We start from the raw sequence: 21,903 nt of genomic DNA on the forward strand, positions 1-21,903 counted from the left end.
AAAAAAAGTGCAAAGTAGTTCGCGTATATTGTAGTTCAGGAACTAATAAAAACTTACGGAAATTAGCGATGTTGACTCGTTTTAAATTAATATGACGGAAATTGAGCGCCATTTTATAATTCTTGAAGTTAACAAGTGTAGTTTTTTTTTCAATTTTGACAACTGACGAAACATACTTAAAATGTTTATTCTCATGGTGGATTAATCACTGAGATTAGTCGCTATTTTGGGATGTTACAATTTTTACGGTTCCGGCAAGAAATTTGCAGGTTCTTTGCAGGATTCGAACGGCACCTATCACCCATGCAAACATGTCCAGTTTAAGGATATCAAACGCTGTGATAGGCCGAAATACTTTACGGGTCATCAGGATTACCAGCAATGTGCAGAAATGTTTATACATGTACCATTTAAAAAAAAAAATTATACAAAATTAAATGAACTGTGGTTCACAAATTGGGAAATGGTGCATTGAACTGTGGGCCTTGAACTGCAGTTTTCGGTAACAACAAATAATAATCGCCCCATCCCTAATGAAAAGAGTTGAAAAGTAGCAGTCACCTGTGGCAACCTTTATTGGCTAGGGGCGACTAAGAATTTTACAAAGCACACTACATATATGGCAGCAGAAGACATAGAACATGTTCTATATTTTTATAGGCTAAAATAATGAATAAAGATAACATTCCATAAAAACATATTAATTTATTAAATTTTAAACCCCTAACATCTCAAATAACATTTTATTAGGGGGTAAAAGTTCAGTGTAAATTAAAACAAAAATTATGTACAAATTACCATCAAACTGTATGGGTTAACTTTCTTTCGGATACAGGTTTTATGGCAAATGATGGAACATACAAGGTAATCTGAATAACAAAACCGTAATACATGATCAGGGCTGTATCTGCACAAAGCAGAGTTGAATGGGTATTTGGCAAAATAGTGGATGATTCCGTGGATCTCTAGTGCCTCGTCTATAGGAGAAGAGCCACTCCCGAGGAAATCATTTTCCGGGGATGTCACCCTTCTTGCATCGCCAAAGTTTATTCCATCCCTCTTGCATCGCCACAAATAGGACTGCCACTCCCAGACTAGTTTACTAAATCATGTGCAGTTTTACCTTTAGTCTCTTTGTATTGCATTATCTTTTAATTCAGAGACAATGCAAGTAAAGCAGCATACCTTAGCTGTTCTAGCATTTTGCCATCACCCCATATTAAAAATGAGATTTAATATGTATAATTTAATGATGCTTTGTATAGTAACATTTTTTATTTATACTGGTTATCTTTTTCAAATTTTGTTTCAGTTGGCAACGGTTTAAAATGTAATAACATGTTTTTATATGAATTTTAACTTTATTCATTATGAAGTTAAACACCCATTCATCAGATTTCTTTTGACGCAAACAGACTATATACGGTGAGCACATGGTTATTATTCAACAAAAATCATTCAAGTTTTGATTTTGGTTGTGCAGTTAAATTTCAATGTCATAATTAGAGGGCTAGTTGAATATGAGAAGACCCAGTAAGATTTTTCTTCAACTGACCCTGCTGGTGACCATGGTTTCCATGTTAATTTTCTACCTTGCATCAGGTTAGTAAATAGTTTCTCTGACAAAGACTGATTGGATAGTGAAAAAAACAAAACCCAAAACCCCCCCCAATAAATATGTTTGTTTTTCTTTACCAGATTCATATTTTAAAACCAAAATCTTCAACATACACCATCTCTAAACTCAATGTACCTACATGTTTAGTTTTATTCAAATCCAAGTTAAATACAGAAAAGTCACTGTAACATATATCTCCATTTTTCTGAAACTGGTACTCACCAAATCAGCACCCACTGTTTATAATGTTAACATTTTAAAATAAAATTATGTAATTCTAAGGTTTTTTTGGCAGTACACATAAGGTATGGTATTTACATTTAATTTTCATGCAACTGATGATGATAATAATAATAATAGTAGTGTGTCACATGACATTTAAGAGATTTAAAAGAATGTATTTATTAGCAATCCTCAATTTTGTACACAAGTCATAATGTCTTGAACATTTAATTGTACCCTACATTGGTTTCAACCTCTTGTTTACACTCCATAGCAACTGTACACTAAATGTGTGTGTGGGCAATTTGACAGTAACAGACATTTTGACTGTTATGTTTATAAGCATTTTGGCCACATCTGGGTTTTGTTTTTATTTGCCAGCATTAGGATACAAATGTATGGTAGATTTTTAATTATGTCTAGTGAATGTTGTAAATTACTGATGCCATGGAGCCTTGTGGATTTTTAGAAAAATACAGCAGCACTGAATAAACATACAAATTTCCATTAAAATAATATTATCTCAAAATGTATGTTTGATACACAAACATTTAAAGCAGTTTGACTGGAAGTCTTTATTTTATTGCTTTAAAACCACTGATCGTAGTAGTGTTTGACGTATAGACACCCTAATTTATTTTGCATAAAACGTTGAGCTCCTACAAGCATTAACGATTAAAGATGAACAGAAATAAGTTGGATGTGCCAAAATGAATAATTAAAAAAAAAAATGAAAGAAATACATATGTTAATGGTAAAAAATAACAACAGCCAAACACATTTTACACTGCCTAATAACTAGGATCAACATCTTTAAGTTTGACCAGAAATAAAAAACATAATTCAAAATTGTTTCCAGTGTAAACCCTGCATAAATCAAATATATATTCACCTGCTTTTCGAGACATTCCTGGCAAAACACGTGCAGACAACTGAGAACCTTGGGTTGTTTCAGCTTTTCTGAACAAATTGCACACTGATGCTTTTCATCTCCAGGCAGTGGTGAGGAATGCAATGGAGATGAAGTCGGCGACACCTTGGGCGATACTTCTTCAGAGGCCATCACTTACATACTGTAATAATGAAATTCTTAAAATTTGAATTTTGCAAAAACAGAATATAGTCCTGTCATTAGTTAATCATTTCTATTTCAAGGGGCCATTCCCAATTATCAACATTTTCACTTTACAAATTTATAAAAATGTACACATCTTGGGGGTATTACACACTCCCTCCAAATAAAATGTTTATATGCTCAAGAAAATACTGATGCTTGTGAACATTCTCTTGATACATACATAAATTAATTCTGATTTTCTTTAACCAGACTAGTTTGCATACAAAAATTAGGACAATATTTCATGCCAATTGCTGTTTTGTTTGGCTGTAGGCTATGCTCAGGATTCTAATTTCACCACAGCACTGACGGGAATTGTCCCAGTTGCCCTCCATACTTGCTGTTATGCCCCAAAACTCTTACAATGTTAACAGCACACAAAAATTCTGCCTTATCTAGTTTTCAACCATACACGTCCCGTTATATGTATTCTTCCTTATCCCATAGTATTGCTTTACTGACTGTCAAATAAAAAGTGTAAAAACACCCAAATTTCTTGGACGTTTTCTTTTAAAATGTATTTGCAATGCAACTTCCACCAACAACAACCTAAGAGAATATGGTACACTGCAAGAGACCACATTGTGGATGCAGCAGTATGTGTGATCACGCAGTTGTGGAACAAGGTTTTGCTAATGTTTGCAAACTATTTGATTGGTTCCCGGCGTGACCATTTAGTTTTCTGTGAAGCGCATAAACCAGTCTAGCTAAACTCAGCCCAGTATAAAATAGCTTTATGCCTTTATAGTCTTCTTGTATTAACTTACTGAAATAGTCCAACATACTAACCAAACTCTGGAAGAAACTAACCCCAACTCAGATGAAAGGACATTTACCCCAATAAAAATTTAACGTCTGATTATACCAAAATTATAATATACTCCCGATATCTACCAAATCTCACATGCATGTTTGCCATTCAGTTATGTGTCTGGTTGTTGCACATCGAAATGCCCTGGCAAGGGAGAATTAAACAAATCCAAACAAACAAACAAGAGCTTAGCTCAGCAGCAGCCAAATATACAAAGCTGTCCAACTTCTTTAGGTACGAGTGCTTCAACTAAACTTACTTTTGTCAATTGGTATAGTTATTAGCTGTGGAATTGCAGAGCATGTGTTGCTGTGACCATGGGCTAGGACCAGAAAACATTTGAGCTAATGTCCATCAGTACAAATCATACATAAGGCATCTGTATCCAACAAATTACATAGGCTAGACCAAGGCCATAACGTGAAATCATTTTTGTCTAAGAAACTTCATATAACGTATGCTGACTTAGTGCCCCTTTTAAGGAAATGTCTGCCTTGATGCCACTCCAACTTGCCTTAGTGACCTAATTTTTGTTACTAAATCGAAGGCAACACTTGCTGTGGCACCCAAAAATTGAAATTTGACTCCTGTATGCTAATTCAAATTTAGGTGAATGACCAACCAGCTATGTCTTAAGTATCGATCTATTTTTTAAAAATGTTCAGATTTTCTTTTTAACACTTGAAAAATACTTTTTTATCATTTGCAATATCAGTATAGTACACATTGTTAGAACTGGATTACCCATGAGTTACACAAGCAGTGTGCAATTTTAAGACAAGTCCGGGAGCTCTGAGAGATCTTATTTGATTTTTCCCTCATGCCGGCACAGATGGCCATGGGAATAAAATCGGACTAATGGAAAAGCAACCCAACTTCAAACTTTTGTTTCACTCGTACTGCAGAGATATTTTTCCATTTACAGCATCATAGAAAGTTTTTATTAAATTGTCTGAAATAAATTTTGAATGTCGTGTCCAGTGTGGAATAATTGTTTTACTTTTAGTTTACATTTAATTTAATGCATATAATTAATATTCAATTTCATAATTTACACCTAATTGAAAAAATACAAAACTTCATTAATATTTGATGTTGATAATTTAAATGCCCATATTGACACTAATTGATTACTGCAGTGTACAGGTATATTTTTGTATTTAAAATGTCAACAAATTTAATTATATAATAATGTAGCATGATTCATGCATAATTACTACATGTATTAATCATCCAAGCCACGACTGTTATATCAAACACCATGGTACTATGTGCTTTTCTGTGTGTGGAAAAGTGCATATATAAGAGATCCCTTACTACTAATGGAAAAATGCAGCAGGTTTCCTCAGACCAAATGTTTCATATCCAATAACTGATGATTAATAAATCAATGTGCTCTAGTGGTGTCGTAAAACAAAAACAAACATTAAATTACTGTTAAAGTATTTTATTTAAACAATGCATGTATGCAAGTCTCCATTAAATTTTTATCTGACATTTACCAATGGAAATTATCATTTGCATTCATTATAAAATTATGGCAGGGTTTTGCTGTCGATAGAGTGCTCGTCCGGGGTGCTTTGGTCCTAGGAATGAACCTCCGCTGTGGACCCATTCTCGGATTGGTTTTTGTCATGTCCCAACCAGTGCCCCACGACTGATATATCAAAGGCCATGGTATGTACTATCCTGTGTCATTAATAACTGACTGCAAGTTTTATTAATCATATTCCAGGTCATTTCAAAATTTACTACAGCTGAGTTTCACAAATAATTATATTTAACATAACTGATAACATGCTTAGCAGCTATCATAAATACATCACATTTCAGAATGAGATTGCTAGTATACCATTTGCAAAAAACCTAGTGTATATTATGACGCGCTGTAGGGCTCGCTGGATTGTTGGCAGGCTCTCAAGATTTGTAAAGAGGGAGTCCCTATGGGGGATGCGGTGAACTCGTATGGAAACTAACTCGTATGAATAGAAAACTCGTATGGAAAACGAACTCGTATGGAAAAAATAACGGTGAACTCGTATGGGGATGTATGGATATGCAGATATACTAACTTTGATATTTCTTTTAAATGTGTATTTTGACACTTGTTTTGTATACATGCTTCTTATTTATGTCCCCATCAGTCAACTATTGGTGTGTCAACCGCAGTTTGTGCGTCAAAGGCAGTCACCTATAATTAAAACACGCTTGTCATTAGACTTATTTCCTGCAACAGAAACCGTAAACAATGCATGCATGTTTTGCGTTTCTCACCAGCCCGAACTTAAAAACCACTAACCAATGCCATGGACGTTGGGCTAGAGGATTTGTCGAACTCTGCATAAAAACTACAAACAAGTTGCTATACAGTTATGGATATAACAGTTTGTTCACTGCATTTTCCCCACGTACGAGTTTGTCTTCCATACGAGTTCACTTGTGGATTTCCATACGACTTCACTGCATTTTCCCCCATACGAGTAAGTTTTCCATACGAGTTCACCGCAAGCCCCTTATGGCACTTTAATTTTTTTGAAACCAAAATCGCACACTCAGACACTGCCCAAATAAAATTCATGTGAACTAGTGTTGGGAATCAGTTGGATCATCGATAATAATCTGTTTGCCTAAACCAATCAACTTTACAATTACACATTTGGTTAGAATTATATGTACATTGGAATGTTTATGTAAATAAAAACAACAAGTGATTATATGAAAAACAGTTTATATATTTTATTACTGATGTAAAAAGGTAAACATTACTGTTCAGTTCAGTTGGTTGGTAACAAGTTTGTGTGACAACACTGAGCTTGCCCATCAGCCATTTCCTGTTAGGATAAACAAGGATACTAAATACAATAACTGATATTTCAAGGCCATAAGATTATAATTAATATTATACAAATGAGTTTTTGACGACATTTAATGGAAGAAAATACAATTCCTGGTGTATTATTTGATACGCAGATACGACCTTGAACTCTTGGTTTGGAAAAGGTTGAGAATATTGTGATCCGCCCCCTTCGTATGTCTCAAGTCATTAAATATATGACAATATTAATCTTTAAATTAATAATAAACTACACTAGAATACAGTATTGCGTTCAACTTTCCAAAACTGAGAAAAACACAAAAACGATCGATCAATGCACGTCCAAACAGACGGTTGGGCCAACTTCCTGGCTGAACAGGTTGTTTCCGTTTCTTCTTCCTCATTTTAATTTGATTTGTTACAAGAAAATACAAAACAAAATTATGCATCAGCAACACGAATTAAACAGTGTTATTGGTATTTTGTTTCTGAATTACCTGTTTCATAGATCTCCATTGCATATTTATACTTGGTGGTTTTCAGAAAAATTGTACGTCTACAGAAATAACGCTCGACCAAATTCCACAAACCGCATGCGCATGCGCAGAAGTCGAATCCGCCCACGAGCAAGCTGATAAACACTTGTTGCGCACTGCTCTCAAACATATTATGTTATAAAATTAAAGCAATTGGTTTCATTTAATGGCGAGTGCCGCTTTCAATTTTGACTGGTCATGCTTCTGTTGATTACTAATGGATCGGCATGACCCATTCTGTTAGAAATATGTGCAGGTAACAGTAAGCTACTGAACGCAGATAGTCGCACTGGCGAACAGTACCTGGTGGCTGGATTGTGGATTCTTTCGGCGAAAAGGCTCGTCAAAAGAACATAAATAATCCATATTTTAATTTCAAAAACCCTAAACAAAACAAACAGCTTACCTGGAATGCATAAATGAATATGTACTGAATTATAACAAAATACGTTAGTTATTATTTATGGTGACTTCAACAACATAAACGAATCACATGATCTACTTCCCGCCATCTTGAGTGGTCAATAAAGTAATATCGACTTCGCTCATGCGCAAGATGTGTACATGCGGCGGGAAAATGATAGTCACATGTGAATTTCAAAGGAAAGGAATGTTATTTTAAATACACCGGCATTTTAACAATCTGATTAAAATTAGCTCCACTTGTTAATGACTAGGCCCAGTAGCCTAGGGCTGATTTCAATCAGATTGGCATTTTAACTACGGCTGTTTGGTGTCTGACTTATGGCAATTTCGACAATTGGTCATTAAAGGCTACCATTTGAGACAGTTGGTCTAGTCATAGGAGAAACCTGTTGCCACAGGCTACTACTGAACAGCAGCAATGAATCTTTATGTGTACTTTTCCACCTGCAAGATACAAATACAACAGCTCATATTAGGCGTAGGCTGAATGGTTTGAACGAACCCATGTCCCCCCCCCCCCCCCCCCCCCCCCCCCCCCCCCCCCCCCCCCGTGCCAGTCGGGCTTCGGTCTGACATATTTGGCCTGATTTTTAATTTAAGAAACAACAAACTTTTCAATAAAACATAGACCTACTTCATGGCGTCATTAATCCTACTCAAAATATCACAAAACAGTGCTTCCAATATTTTATTTTAATGAATGGAGATAATTAATTATTTGATATCCTCCATGCATGGCTAGTGGATTAAAAAATAATTCTAGAAGTGCCTAAAGAGCCTGTAAATTATATCCTGCCATCAAAAAATAGATGCCTGGTTAGGCGGACTCTCAACTATCGAGCTGTATGAAATCAACTGATTCCAGTTGACGCATGAGATTTGTTTGTCGTTGCAGCTGGTGCGTACGTTCGACAGTGTAGGCCTACTGGCAACAGCGTTTAATCTATTGATGAAATTAGATGAATACATGGAGAATGCGACAGACGCTGTTCAGACCATGCATTACATTCAAATATTAAACCACAGTGTATCGGTGCTCAACGAGTTTGGAAAGGGATGTGTATTCAAAACTAAATTGGTAGGCTGCATCAAAGACCGTGGCTTGTACCGTGACTCGGGGCTCACCATGCATTGCCAAATTGGCCAATTGCTAATTTTTAATACAGAGTGGCTACAACATTTGATATCTGGCTAATAAAATTTTGTTTAAATTAGCCACATTTAATCATAGGCGTACGGGCTCCCATTTTTGTAAAGGGGGGGGGGGGGGGGGGGGATTAAATAGAAGTGCCCGAATGAGGATTTACAACGTTTATTCATAATAGCATTACAGCCAAACAACTACATAGGGTTACAAACGAATCGTAACGCATTTATATTTTCACTTGGGTTACAACTAATACTGTGCGTAGAATTATGAGAATATATGTGTAAAGTGTTCAGGCCAGCTCATTTTGCCCGAATTTCTCTATTGTCACCCCCCCCCCCCCCCACCCCCGTCTCGTACGCTTATGCAATTAATAGTTTTCAAACAAATACTCTGCATATCTGAAAAATGTCTAAAACAAAATTCTTTCCAGTGTATCTCCTAGTGACTATCCTGTCTTTGATAAAGGTCATATAAACAAGACATTGCTGCTTTATTGCAAGTAGCATGTTTCCTTTCTATTTCTTACACACCCGCTGGTGAGAACACCATACGTTATTTTTTATAACACATAGTTGTTTACACACGTACGTGTGTTAACAATTTCAAGACAGACCACTGGCTCTTCTTAGGTGATGACCAGGTCACCAATGCCATACGTCCAATAAAAAAACAAAACCCAGCACGGTGGAAATCGATTACACTGTGACGTATAGTTAACCTGGCAACCATGTGTCTGTGACGGCTACACGTGCAAAGGGTTGTAAATATATTTGAGTCAATAAAGATGTTAAAATTTGCTTAAACCGGGTTTTTGAGGATATGTAAGAAATAGAATAATGCATTCGTGTCCATAAGTTACCATTTTATTTCACAAATCGTTTAAAAAACGTTATATACATTTTAAAACAACTCTGTGAGATCAATGGTATCTAACGGCCACTCATGTATTATTCTCTATGTATCATCCAAATGTTGAAAGAACCATAATATTATCTTAGACACCAAATAGCCGTAGTGTCAAAACATTTTCCAAGGTGTCTCTCATTAAAATAATAGTCTTTTTTTTTTACAGTCAAAATATGGTAGGTTACGTTATGAAAGTGGTACCGTTATTTACAGACGAAAACGCATGAATCGTATATACGTCGGAAGTATATGGGGGGTGCGAGAGGGGTAATATAATTAATATATTACTGACCCCTCTAGTTGATGGTATCTTTGGATGTCTATGTGAATACCTGGTTCGCTGCAACTCGCCACCGCAATGTACCACAAATGCCAATCCATATATACGTGTTCTGTGTCTTCGGTTCAGCAAAAATCGTGTACGTGTGTAAACAACTATGTGTTACCAAAAATAAAGCATGGCGTTCTCACCAACGGGTGTGTAAGAAAAAGCTGTTATGGTTTCTGCCAGGCTGCGGTATAGAATAGGGAGTAAATATGAGAACAAGATAAATGTATATATATATATATATATATATATATATATATATATATATATATATATATATATATATACATGTAGATATATATATATATATATATATATATATATATATATATATATATATATATATATATATATATATATACTCTTCAAAAAAAGAAACGCAAAAGGGTACAAATGGGTTATAACTCCGATTTTATGTTTCCTACCGGTTCATGCTTTGTGAATATAAGGTCATTTCATGTCCCAAACACATTCCCACGGTTACATTCGATAAAACGCAGCTACTGTACAATAAAGTTCCAAAATGTGAATATTCGCAAAAACGCAGCCACGTGCAAACCATGTCACCACTGCACGTGCGTTGTCTGCACGTGCAACATGAACACCGACAGTATAAAAGTGCAGGGTGTTCGCTTGCCTGGCCTCTGTATCTGGCCGACAGTTGACAATCCAGGACATGCCACGTCTCAGTGAACCGCAGAGAAACAATGCCATCGGCCGACTAGACGCAGGCGAATCCAGAACGGCCGTTGCCAGGGCATTCCATGTGTCCCCAAGCACCATCTCCAGACTGTGGGACCGTTACCAGCAACATGGATCAACACGTGACCTCCCTAGATCCGGTCGACCACGGGTCCCTACCCCCGGGCAGGACCGCTACATCCGGGTACGCCACCTTCGGGAACGATTGACTACTGCCACCTCCACAGCCGCAGCAATACTAGGTTTGCGCAGGATATCCGACCAGACCGTACGGAACCGCCTACGTGAGGTAGGAATTCGTGCCAGACGTCCAGTTCGAGGTGTCATCTTAACACCACAACACCGTCGACTCCGACTGCAGTGGTGCCAGATTCATCGACAATGGCCTCAACTGCGATGGAGACAGGTGTGGTTCAGTGACGAGTCCCGATTTCTGCTCCGACGTCATGATGGAAGATGTCGCGTGTATAGGCGTCGTGGTGAACGTTATGCGGCAAACTGCGTGCAGGAAGTGGACAGATTCGGCGGGGGTAGTGTCATGGTGTGGGCAGCCATCTCACACACTGGCAGAACTGACCTGGTCCACGTGCAGGGCAACCTGAATGCACAGGGCTACATTAACCAGATCCTCCGGCCACACATCGTTCCAGTTATGGCCAACGCCAACGCAGTGTTCCAACATGACAACGCCAGGCCTCACACAGCACGTCTCACAACGGCTTTCCTACAGAACAACAACATTAATGTCCTTCCTTGGCCATCGATATCACCGGATTTGAACCCAATTGAGCATCTATGGGACGAGTTGGACCGACGCCTCAGACAGCGACAACCACAGCCCCAGACCCTGCCCGAGCTGGCAGCAGCCTTGCAGGCCGAGTGGGCCACCATCCCCCGGGACGTCATCCGTACTCTGGTTGCTTCAATGGGCAGGCGGTGCCAGGCAGTTGTCAACACACGCGGAGGCCACACCCGGTATTGACTCCAGATGACTTTGACCTTGGTGGTGTGTCCTATCACTTACTCACAATGGACTAGAGTGAATTGTGAACAATCCTGCAACATTTGGTAATTATCGGACTCGCCATTCAATAATTAAATCAATTCTCCAAATGTTACGACAATGTGGTTTTGCGTTTCTTCTTTTGAAGAGTATATATATATGTATATGTATATGTATATGTGTATATATATGTGTATATATATATATATATATATATATATATATATATATATATATTAAATAATAAAACTATGCTTGTTAGTACCCTACCGGTCCAACCGGTGGTGACTATAGATTTCATCCCTGTCCTTCTGTCTGTCCGCCAGTCTGTTCCACATATAGTTTGCCGGACGTTTCTCCCACAGTGCCTCAAGATATTGAGATGATATTTTGTGTATAGCTTTACCAAGTACTGTTACAGATCAACTTTGACTTTCATGGCGATTTACCTTCTTTGTTTACAGAGTTATGGCTCTTGAATGTAGGAGATACGGAAATGTGTTGAGCCCGGTAGCTCAGATTGTTTGTTATTAATTCCATTTATAGTCGAAGTGAATGAATTAATGTTTAACGACAAACCAGCATAAAGAAAACAAAGGGAAAAAAGTTTTAAAAGTTTGTTTTTTATTTAACGACATCACTAGAGCACATTGGTTTATTAATCATCGACTATTTGTGGTCAGACATTTGGTAATTCTGAAAGTCTTAGAAATGAAACCCGTTAGCAGCAAGGGATCTTTGTATGCGCCATTCCACAGCTAGGATATACCAGTCATGGTGCACTGGCAGGAACGAGAAATAGCCCAATAGGGCTACTGACGGGGATCGAACCTAAACTTGCTTAAAGGCAAGTACGTGTACATGAATGCACACATCAATATAAAAACAATTAAACGTTAAAATAAAATGTTAGTTTGTTTTGTTTAAGAACACCACTAAAGCACATTGATTTATTCATCATCGGCAAACAAAAAAAACCCCCCCCCCCCCAAAAAAAAAAAAAAAAAAAAAGAAAAAGAAAACTCCCACCCAAACAAACAAACAAAACCCCCACAAAAAGAAACAACTTGTACCCATCTTTACTGATCAATAACTTCGAAAGTATATATACCAGGATAATACTATTTTAGACATGATATATTTGTGGTATATATTTCTTTATTTCAAGTAGGCAGATTGAATGCTTTATAAATAGTGACGTAATCAAAACTGCATGTCAAAATATGTAATGTCGAAGTCTCCCGCACTTTGGGTGGTGATGACTGGTGCACAGCAAGTACTACTGTGTCACTGTGATGACATTTACTAGTCAAACGTAATTGACCTGTAGGCTATTACGTTTCCCTTTGTATCACAGGGAAATCTGATAGTACAGATTACTAACATGATTTGTCATGACATGTAAACTAACTTTTCAAGAAGTTTAAACACCTGATCACCAAATGTTTGTGGGGACACTGACCATCTTATTAAAGTTAATTAACTGTTATCTAAATTAAACTCGAATCAGCTTTCTGGCATCACAATTTTTGTCAGGCAATTTTGATTCTGTGACAGTTTAAAAGGCAGTCGATCTGTATACTTGACATTTTTACCAACAAAATGGATAATACCCATATGATATCCGGTAGAAAATATCTTGGTATAGTTTTCAGTAATCAGTAAAGAGGGTTACGCTTTAAGGAAACCGCCACATTTTTTTTTTCATGCACTTTTGCACAGCGGCTTTTGAGAGGCACTGTTTTGGACGGGAAAACGTTATCAGAGTAATTCCAATGAGGGGGTTCGATCCTTCGACGAAAGCACTACAGGTGAGCGCTCAACTGACTGCTATATTCCGCCGATAAAATAAGTGTTTAGCTGTACAGGCGCGTGTGCAGGACATTCTGAAAGTTTCGGGGTGGGGGATCTGGTCATGTTCCCTCGGGAACTAAATAAATAAATAAATAGATTGCTTTTTAAAAGTAATAAATGAATTGGTAATCCAACCAGTTTCGTATCCTGTAGATATCCAGGGCCGTAACTAACCTAAATGAAGTGGGGTGACAATTAAAAAAAAGGCACAGTAATAAAGGATCTGCAAGTATACAAAAGCATGGCCATTTAATCTTCTTGGGGTGTCCACCTCTGTATCCCTGTTATCTACGGCACTGAAACTATAGGATGCGGAAATCTGACCCTGGCGTGTCTGGCTACTGCTCCGCCATATGAACTTGAATATATACGTATTCGGAGCAGTCGTGCAGCGAAACATGATGCTATTAAAATGCAGCACAGAGACCTAACCTGCCAGGCATTGTTGTGTAGCCCATTGTTTTTAACCTGCGTCGACGTTTGTGTACATGTAGTTTAATAGCATGTTTGAAAAACACTAACAGTGGTAGGAACAATATCTGAAGTGAGTGGCACAATCTCTAGCAAGGGGGGGGGGGGGGGGGGCACAAGCCAAATTTATTATATTAATATAGTTACGTATAATATTGTCCTCAAGTATTGGGGGTGGGGGATGGTGGTTACTGTGCGTGTGTATATCTTTCCTCTCTCTCTCTCTCTCTCTCTCTCTCTCTCTCTCTCTCTCTCTCTCTCTCTCTCTCTCACACACACGCCAGTGACGTAGTCAGAGGTCGGGAGACGGAGGGTGGGGTCATGCCCTCCCAATCAAACCTTTAAATTTTATTTTATAAAATCATGCATACATACATAGTGTGGGCTGCCCCACCCCCAAGGGGGGGGGGGGGGTGGCACACTTTTATATTTACACACTTTTACACTATTATAAAATATCTGAAAAATGTCCGCGCTTCCTAAGCCAGTGAAAATATATTTTACATGTAATTAGTCGTTAAAAAGTCTGTTAGTCGATAACATCTTAAAAATTGCAGCAAACTCACGACTGTCCCTTTAAAGACTTCGAAGCTGTAAGGTGTGGTTAATGTCAGTGGTTTAAGATTGAATGTCAGTATAACACTTGCTGACAGTGTAACTACGGATGAGGGTTTTGGTTACAGTCACTATTACTTGTTAGTGTTGGCCTGATCCCTTACCAGTATTTCTTTCCAGCAGTATATGTAAAACATATCTGCTGCAGGGCGTTTTGAAATATGAAATTTAATATAATGGAATCAGACATTCGTTAAATCTTCTAGGTGCATCTCTAGACTCTAATAACCAGCAGAACAGAAACTTATTATCATTAGTAGCATATATGTAAAATATATATGCTATTGGGCGTATTAAAATATGAATATAATGAAATCGGCATTCGCTAAATCTTCTAGGTGCACCCCAGTTTACCAGTATAACAGTAATTTATTTCCATCAGTATATATGTTAAAGTGACAGACCCTAGTTTTGAAACACTACAAAATATCTTTCGCTATTAAAGCCGTTTTGACAGTTTAAATTAGAAGTATATGTACCAATCTAATTAGAATTAAACACTACAAAATATCTTTCGCTATTAAAGCCGTTTTGACAGTTTAAATTAGAAGTATATGTACCAATCTGATTAAAATTAGCTCCACTAGTACATGTGGATCCATGGGCGTACATAGGATTTTGAAAAGGGGGGTTCCAAAATAGATTGCAGAGATATTGGGCATATATTTCTATGTTGAGTAAATATAATAATGTCAGATATCAATGTCAGATATATTAAATTATAAAAAAGCGATTTCAGAGGGGGTTCGGTCGAACCCATCGACCCCCCCCCCCCCCCCCCCCCCCCCCCCCCCCCCCCCCCCCCCCCCATATACGCCCATGGGATCTAACAGCAGCCAGTTGTAGCTCATGTTCACCAATCAAAACTTTACTTGCAGAATCATGCCAGTGATTTAAAAATAATTTGAAAACATTCCGAATTATCCTGAGGGTATACGACACTTTCGCCAGTCCGGTCTGTGCGCCAGTCCGGTCTGTGCGCCCATTTTGGTTGTACCGCGCCTAGTCCAAATCCAAGCACATAGAACACAGCCCAATTACCCAAGTGACTAGAGATGTTCATTACAGGTAGTTCGACTGTGAATATTGTGTTACTTAATATCTAAAACGTGTACCATGAACACTTAAAATTAATATCAGTGTAAGTCGATAGTAACATATAAAATTAGCAAGGTCAGTCGATAGTAACATATAAAATCAGCACTAACCTTAACTTAGGTGTTCTGTAAATTATTTGTAGTCTAGAAGAGAGCTGCGTGTACCAGTTTCAACAGTTCGTCATCTCGGACATCTGCTGCCGGTCGCCAGTAGCAGACGACAATGTATTCAGGTCATGAGCCGCCCATTGACAATAGTGCAACAGATTAACATTTTCCAGGCGTTCGCATTTGTATAAATAACAACATTAATACGCAACGAGCCTGACTTTATGTACACCGGACGTATTTTGTAGGTTCACCACTCGAAACTAAGAGGAAATCTGGACAAGAAACTTTCAGAGAAAGACTACATAAATAGGACATATGTTGGGATTAAAATAATAAACAGTCCCAACAAGACGCGGCGTGACTAATACACCAAGTATCCTATTTAAAATGTGTTCGAACACATTGTTGGTTGACAATCAAAGCTCTTTATGTGAAGTACGTAAATCGATGCCATAAATAATGGCAATTGTCACCAAACAACAACTAGTTGTGGATGTAATAATTCATCAAATTTTTTCCTCTTCCTCTACGTTTAGATTGGATAATATTATCTAATCTCTCCAACTTTATCACCAAGTTTTTCAATACCCATAAAAGTCTACACAGACGGCCGTAAAAATTAAATATGTTCAGTATAGCGTGCTTGAACCTTAAGTGGACATAAGCACAGAAGTCAAAGTGCGTAAAATATTATTGAATTGTATTCCAAATCAGTATGATTTGCGATGATAATTACTGGAACGTTCTGCTTTTGGAGGTAGTCGACAAAGCAGCGGATTGTAGGGGTTGGGGGAACGGGTTGGGGGGAGGAGGGGGAGAGACACCAGAAATAACATGCATACACAAAGGCCTATTGATTGTGTTCCTATTTGGTTGGACCAAATGCCAGGCTAAAAAGAGTTATCTTTCTTTGAACACTTATTGAGCTTTATAAGTACACTCTAGGTATAGAAAGAATGAAATGTTTTATTTAACGACGCACTCAACACATTTTAGTTACGGTTATATGGCGTCAGACATATGGTTAAGGACCACACAGAGTTTGAGAGGAAACCCGCTGTCGCCACTACATGGGCTACTCTTTCCGATTAGCAGCAAGGGATCTTTTATTTGCGCTTTCCACAGGCAGGATAGCACAAACCATGGCCTTTGTTGAACCAGTTATGGATCACTGGTCGGTGCAAGTGGTTTACACCTACCCATTGAGCATTGCGGAGCACTCACAGTCGTTATCTGGATTAAACATCCCATGCCTCGACTGGGATCCGAACCCAGTACCTACCAGCCTGTAGACCGATGGCCTAACCACGACGCCGGTTCGCTGTATGTATGTATGTATATATGTATGATATACTTTTGTTTTTCAGAAGTATGCACCTTCTATACCCAAGGAAATAAAAAAATCCAGCATACAAAGTTAAAGTTTGTTTTGTTTCACGACACCACTAGAGCACATTCATTAATTGATCATCGGAAATTGGATGTCAAACATTTGGTAATTCTGACTCGTAGTCATCAGAGGGAACCCTCTAACTGTCCATTAGCAGCGAGGGATATTTTATATGCACTTTCCCTACAGACAAGAAAGCACATACCACGGCCTTTGGCCAGTTATGGTGTACTGGTTGGAATGGAAAACCCCCCAAAATCTGTTGAATAGATCCACCGAGGTGATTCGATCCTGCGACGCAAGCACCTCAGGCGAGAACTCAACTAAATCCAGTCCCAAATCCAGCAAATACGTGCGGTTGTAGGACAAGATGTCAACGGTTTAAATGTCAGTGGTCAAAATATGAACGGTCAAAATGTCAATAGAAAAAATGTCAACGGTCAAAATGTCAACTATTAAAGTGGTACCCAGATCAAAATGTCAACTTTCAGATTATACATTTGTGGGAAAAAAAATGATAACCTTTCATTTGATCAATCAAAACACTGCTTCTATACATTTCACAGCACTAAACGTATATATGTTACAGTCAATATGTGAAACCAGTCATTACGCGTAATGCCTAAACAAATCAGTCATTTCGAGAAGTGCCTGTGACTACCAGGCAATACGCGAAATAAGTGAAAATTCCAGTCATTTCACGAAATGACTGAAAATCATGGCCAGCCATTACGCAATGTGACTAAAGTGATTCAAGTCTTATTATTGACACTTGTATACAGGCTTTTGGTCTTAAATATTAATAAAATCACATTTTAAGAACAAACAAGGATACGTATATTGATCATACGATTTAAAATACTACTTAATATTAATTTTTTATTATTATACAATAACTTAATATTCAACTTTTCATCCCTGATTAGTTGTAATGGTTCGCTGGTTTATTCTCAAACCTAGCCTTGCTTTCCCGGCTGATTTACTCAAGGCTCGCATACACAATATCTTAAATGAGAGAAATGTTGCGAGTTCCTCCCAGATGACCCAGGCTGAGCGCATGGTCAAGAGGAGTAGACTGGAGCTAACAAGTGGACAAGTAGGAGACAACGTAGCTGTACCTATCCCTCTTGTGGACAGGGGACGCGGTGACCCACGAAATATTCTCGGGATAATCATAGACCGTGATGAGAACGATATGTACGCAATTTGTGTGAAAGCAGGGATTCTAAAAGGGAAGTTTACACGCAATCAGTTTGATTTGTGCCCCCAGCGTTTACTTACGGATGCTGATGTAAACCGTACAAAGTCAGTAATCTTACGCCAAGCTGTTAATCACTAATCCAACTGAGGTGGGCAGGGATATGTTAGGTGTAGCTGTGCTTGTCCTAAGAGATGCGAGTCCAATCGATGCAAATGTTTCAAAACCAAAATTCATTGTTCCAGCCGTTGTCATGGTAGCCTTGTGTGCAAAAACAAGTGACCTTTCTATATCAATAATATTATGTTACTTTCATGATTTGACACGGACTACTTGGTAACATTCAACTTCATCTTCATGCACAACTTCTGAAATGATTTGATTTGAGTTTAAATAAAGCGTTACATTAGGACTTGAGTGGTGTGGTATTATAGATAGCACTTTAGTAATTTTTCGTAATGGTTGGCCATGATTTTCAGTCATTTCATGAAATGCCTGGAATTTTCAGTCATTTCGCGTATTGCCTGGTGCTCACAGGCACTTCTTGAAATAACTGATTTGTTTAGGCATTACGCGTAATGACTGGTTTCACAGATTGACTATAACATATATACGATTTTGTCAATATAGGACCAACATGAGTGATACATTAATTTGTTTTATGCCAGTAGGGCCCAAGTCATAAACACCCCCCCCCCCCCCCCCACACACACACACAAAAAACAAAACAATGATGGAGCATCCTTTAATTATTCGGGGCGGGACGTAGCCCAGTGGTAAAACGCTCGCTTGATGCGCGGTCGGCTTGGGCACGATCCCCGTCGATGGGCCCATTGGGCTATTTCTCGTTACAACCAGTGCACCACGACTGGTATATCAAAGGCCGTTGTATGTGTTATCTTGTCGGTGGGAATTTGCATATAAAAGATCCCATATTACATTAGCTAATATGTAGCGGGTTTCCTCTGTTGACTACCAGTCATAATTACCAAATGTTTGACATCTAATACTCGATAGTTATTAATCAATGTGCTCCAGTGGTGTCGTTAAACAAAACAAACTTCTTCCTTTAATTATTGTAAATTTTGTAATGAACAAGGAACTTAATTTCCAACTATTGAGATTTTTTTCAATCTGGTAACAATTTCAGCTTCCACACGCACATACGTTGATATTTTGACCCAGACACCACGTTAATGGTTGACATTTTGGCCATTAACATTTTGTCCGTTGACATTTTGACCGACATTTTGTCCATTGACATTCTGTCTGCACACCTATATATGCACCATTGTGGACACACAGTGACACGCGCAAACACACTAACACATACAAACTTTTATTTTCCTAAATTAATAATAAATTCTGTTTAAACAAAATTTATTTCCGCAAATCAAATACATCGGTTTGGGATTGGCCAACAGGATAATGCCAAACAAGATTATTTTCATTATGTTATCAAGGAGGATGGACAGAAAAATAGAAAAGCAAATACGGAGATCAGGAAGAAAGAAGGAAATGATGAGCAAGCTGACAAATGTTCAATGATTAGTTATTCTCGAAACGCTGGCTATTTATAAGGAAGTTCTAAACAGAGTTAAATATGGAAATATTTTCTTGAACACTGAGGTTTGGATCACCAAATAATAGACAAATAATATGCCAGTTAAGATTACAATAATTGGGTAATGGGTATTGCGTTATACTTCGGACAAAAGCGTAAATATTTTCAGCATCTTCAACTGCGTGACCACAAGTATACGATGGGCTATTATTTAAATCTCGAACAAATTTATGATTATTTAAATCACTGGTACTCAAACGAAGTCGACTATGTTGCCTTCCATCACCTTCATAGAAATACTAGTAGCACGATACTGTGGGGTACTGTTTCTAATTTGTAGCTCAATGGAGAATTTCTAATATCTGACAACGTATTGTTCCATAGTTTTACTGTAGGAGAGAATGAATTCGAAAACAGTGTTGTTCGACAAAAATAATATGTTTGCATGTGTTCTGCCTTACGCGTGTGGTATGTAATATTTCGTTCGGCAGTCGAGCGAAATATATGTAGCTGTAAGATTAAAAAAGTTGGTAACAAGTTATTTGAAAGTTTATTCATCAAACACAGTTTGTGACGATTCCTCCTTTTCAGTAAGGGTATAAAACCAGTTTCCCTATATATATAAGGATTGGTGAGATTTTTCTCTAACGGCTCACTCTCAATCTCAAAAAGTTCCAGCAAGGATCTACCGTTCGATAAATCAAGTAAAATCAACCAATTAGCTCCATTTTCAATTCTGTCCCGGGTCAGGCCTCTGGCTATCCAGAGACGGGACCCAGGACAGACATGCTCGAAATCTTCGTGGTATATGAACATGACAAAAGTATCCGCTCCGCTCCATTTTCAATTTGCGTCCTAATTACCTTCAAGAAATTACGCAACATTTTCTAATTGGCTTTAATCCTACGGGACATTTGCAGTTTCAATAGCACCAAAACCAACCCTCAACCGCTACCCCCCTGGTCAGGCTGCCTGTGCTCCCTTGCACATGCCAAGGCGGGCGACCCCCTCTCCTACCCACTAAACAGTTTTCTGTCCTGGACGGAGAAGTCGGAGAACGTCAACACCTGCGTCCATGACAGGCGTGTGCTACAATAGTTTGTTCTGAATGCGCACGTTAAAACCTATTACCTGACCCGACCTCTAACAGCACCACAAATACGAAGAGCATCTATTTGCAGATTTTTAAGAGAGTATGCCTGTTGAAGGGTACAGTTATTCCAAATGTTATCAACATAGTCGAATATAGGAAGAATAAATGATCTGTTTACTTTTCTAGCGACCTATAAATTTGAACGAAGACAGTTTATCATTTTACTGGCTTCATCTAAAGATAATAAATTAAGATACGGTAGTATTCAGACCATGCTATCCAGACTACCGCGTTGACATGGCGTATATTTAAGTTGGTCTGTGTGGCTGTTCTATTTGATTAAACCTGGTACAGAGTACACGTGTACGACTTGTGCGACGTTTGATTGATGACCCGACCTGTTTATCTGGCAACGTTCCATGTTTAGTAACAGATACGCAAGACTGCCACACAAATTAAATAGTATTATTAACTTTAGATTAACGTCTCCACCTCAATGTTGGAATTTAAGGCCGTGCCTAGGGGCAGTCAAGGATGAACCAGGGCACAGTAACATAGGGTCTTCACAATAAAAATAAAAAGGACAACTTTTGTGGAGAGGGGAAATAGAAAACTACCACCTTGTTCCGTTAGGCACGCACCTGGAATTATTGTCTAATTTTTTTTTTTAAGGCGATATATACACATTGAACTAAGGTAACAAAACAATATGCATCTTTACGTATAGCTATTCAATAAAGAACGATTATTCCATACATATTATACTGCATATACATGCATAATTATTCGAGTGTTGCCATTTATATTTAGAATGTGTGGGTGTGTAACTACACTCAAAAATGCTTTTCAGTGACCCAGAGCACCTTAATACATACC

The 21,903-nt window shown here is 38.1% G+C and overlaps 1 protein-coding gene across 3 annotated transcripts in view; it reads right to left on the minus strand.

Annotated features, from left to right (window-relative positions):
- LOC121375020 (B-box type zinc finger protein ncl-1-like) overlaps positions 1-16,032 on the minus strand; it is a 40,415-nt gene extending 24,383 nt beyond the window's left edge. Inside the window, exons 1-2 of one of the 3 annotated variants that reach the window (XM_041502218.1) lie at positions 15,783-16,032; positions 2,733-2,913 (exon numbers count right to left, since the gene is read on the minus strand). In XM_041502218.1, the coding sequence (XP_041358152.1) occupies positions 2,733-2,903 (171 nt within the window). In that variant the 5' untranslated portion in view covers positions 2,904-2,913; positions 15,783-16,032. Of the gene's footprint in view, positions 1-2,732; positions 2,914-7,080; positions 7,188-7,525; positions 7,760-15,782 lie in introns of those variants that run through there. The other 2 variants (XM_041502217.1, XM_041502216.1) reach the window with 2 other exon arrangements.
- Between the last annotated feature and the right edge of the window lie 5,871 nt (positions 16,033-21,903).

This window comes from Gigantopelta aegis, chromosome 6 (genome assembly GCF_016097555.1).
Source record: "Gigantopelta aegis isolate Gae_Host chromosome 6, Gae_host_genome, whole genome shotgun sequence".
NCBI lineage: Eukaryota > Metazoa > Mollusca > Gastropoda > Neomphalida > Peltospiridae > Gigantopelta > Gigantopelta aegis.